Consider the following 2098-nt stretch of genomic DNA (forward strand, 5'->3'; position numbering starts at 1 on the left):
GGGTTGCCAAGTGTTTATAAAGAATTGAAATTCTTAAATAAGTTGGGTAAATTACTAAAAGATGGGTATCAACAAAAATGGGTTTGAAAAGGTTATATTTCTGAAATATTTTTAAGGGGGTTGCCACCTGTTTAAAAAATCCAACTCAAATTACATTAGGGTAATTAGGTAATTGAAATATGCATCAACGTTTTCAGATGAAAGAGATTGAAGAAGGTTTTAGTTCGGAAATATTTTGAAGAAGGTTGCCACCTGTTTGAAATGTCGAATTTAGTTAACTTATGCAAAAGGTATATGAAAAATTAAAATATGGGTGTCAAACGAAAGCGTATTAAGAAATCTTTAGTTTAAGTATATTTTTAGTTTATTTATATTCTAAGTATATTTTTGAGATGTTTGAAGTGGGTTGCCACCTGTTTAAAAAGTTTAATTAAAACTATTAAAAAGTTTTAGTTAATTACTAAAGTATATGTATCAATCGAAATAGGTTGGAAAAGATGTGAAATTAAACACCTTGGCCTGGTGGCAAGATGATTTGAAATTTTAGACCTCTCTTCATCCAGAAACGGCTGCAGGGATTTAGATAAAATATTGCACTCTGATCGCTTTTAACGCTGACTAATATTTTGAATAGTTATTGAGTTTTTGAAATTCAATTCTGGGGTTCTAAGGCCATGCGGTTCACTAGTTAAAGTAATTAGTCGATGGAGAAATTTCCGATGGTCTTATCTTGCTGTACTAGTTAATGGGGCTTAAAATAGCCTTTAACTTGGACTGAAAACAGTGACAGTAATCAGGCAAGCAAAAGTGCTATGACTCGGCTTCCCGAATACATAACGGTCCCACCCTTCCTTCAAAAATTAACTATCGAGGTACACCCTCGAAGTTCAGTCAATGCGGCGGGAGCGGGGTCTTTGGACCACTGCCTGCCAATGCTGGGTCACTTTGTATCCCCATATTGTTCAAGGAAAGATTGGACGGAGAGAAATCAATGGAATAATACCATAGTGAAGTAACTCACGGATGACTCAAACGGAAGGGTAAATACTTCAGAGTATGAATAACAATAGATATATACGCCGATAGGCCCTTCATGCAAACAGTGATTCAGATGCAGTGTTAGGTCTTATTTCTAGGAAGAGGAGGATAGTGTCGAGCACTTCTAATCCCATTGCTTCGCTGTGAGAAAAAACATTTTAGAGTTCTTAATAGTTAGTTCTTCTACGGTGTAACGTTTATTGGCCTACTACTTTAATAGATGTCATGTGCGTCTATTTTCATGACCCAAAGCCTGAATGGATCGGTGAGCATCTGTCCTTTGCGAGCGAGGGGTGGCAGACATCAAAGAGAGGAGGGAGGAAGAAGTTCCAGCGACAGAAAATGGGCGACAAGATCATCTTGTGTCGATGTCCAGCAATTTCTCAGACTGTGCAGTGGAACCTCCCGGCGTTCATAAGAAAGTATGAGAACTCAGTTGCAAAACTCGAGGGGAAAAATGTAGCTGCTACCGAAAAGGCGAAATCGGCTAGGTCAAAAGGGAAGAAGTAGTATAGGATATAATAGATTGGCCATATATTCCAATAAGAACAGCATTAATAACTTGAGGGTATAAAATCCTATTCCATTTCGGATCATAGTAGGATACTGCGCCCCTCTGACTCCGAGATAGAATTATCACATCCGGTTAGGAAAATTAAGAATGTAGATTGGCAAAAACATTTCAGATTAGCATTTCCCCAAGGTTGAAATTAGATGAGTCTTTGTCAACATTGCTCGCGAGGTTAATCGTTTCGCTAAAATACCAAGGTCGAGATTCGAGCTATCCAGTCCTGCATGAAAAATTGGGGGTCTGAAGTTTGCATAATAGCGATCTCTTCAAGATGAAACTTCTTAAGAGGGACAGCAAATTAACCCAAACGAAATTACTCACCTTCAACTACGGACACCACATTCGTGTGCATATACAGCTTCTCCGGAATAATGACTATCTTTAGCATTAAATTTCGCAGCCGCGTAATACCATTGGTAACGTCGAAGACAAAATAGTCCATCGATTGATTAACACCCGCTTGTATGTAGAACATTTTCTCTGTATTGA

The 2098-nt window shown here is 38.0% G+C and overlaps 2 protein-coding genes across 2 annotated transcripts in view; both read right to left on the reverse strand.

Annotated features, from left to right (window-relative positions):
- The window catches only part of LOC118740943 (UDP-glucosyltransferase 2-like), a 515118-nt gene that overhangs the window by 447868 nt on the left and 65152 nt on the right, over window positions 1-2098 (reverse strand). The window lies entirely within an intron of this gene.
- Window positions 1-2098, reverse strand: part of LOC118741980 (chondroitin sulfate proteoglycan 4) — a 20919-nt gene that overhangs the window by 2093 nt on the left and 16728 nt on the right. The window contains exon 9 of the mRNA XM_036473946.1: window positions 1931-2098. Within this exon, the coding sequence (XP_036329839.1) occupies window positions 1931-2098 (168 nt within the window). The remainder of the gene's footprint in view (window positions 1-1930) is intronic.

Source organism: Rhagoletis pomonella, unplaced genomic scaffold (assembly GCF_013731165.1).
Source record: "Rhagoletis pomonella isolate Grant_MI unplaced genomic scaffold, Rhpom_1.0 Rhpom_scaffold_00006, whole genome shotgun sequence".
Taxonomy (NCBI): Eukaryota; Metazoa; Arthropoda; class Insecta; order Diptera; family Tephritidae; genus Rhagoletis; species Rhagoletis pomonella.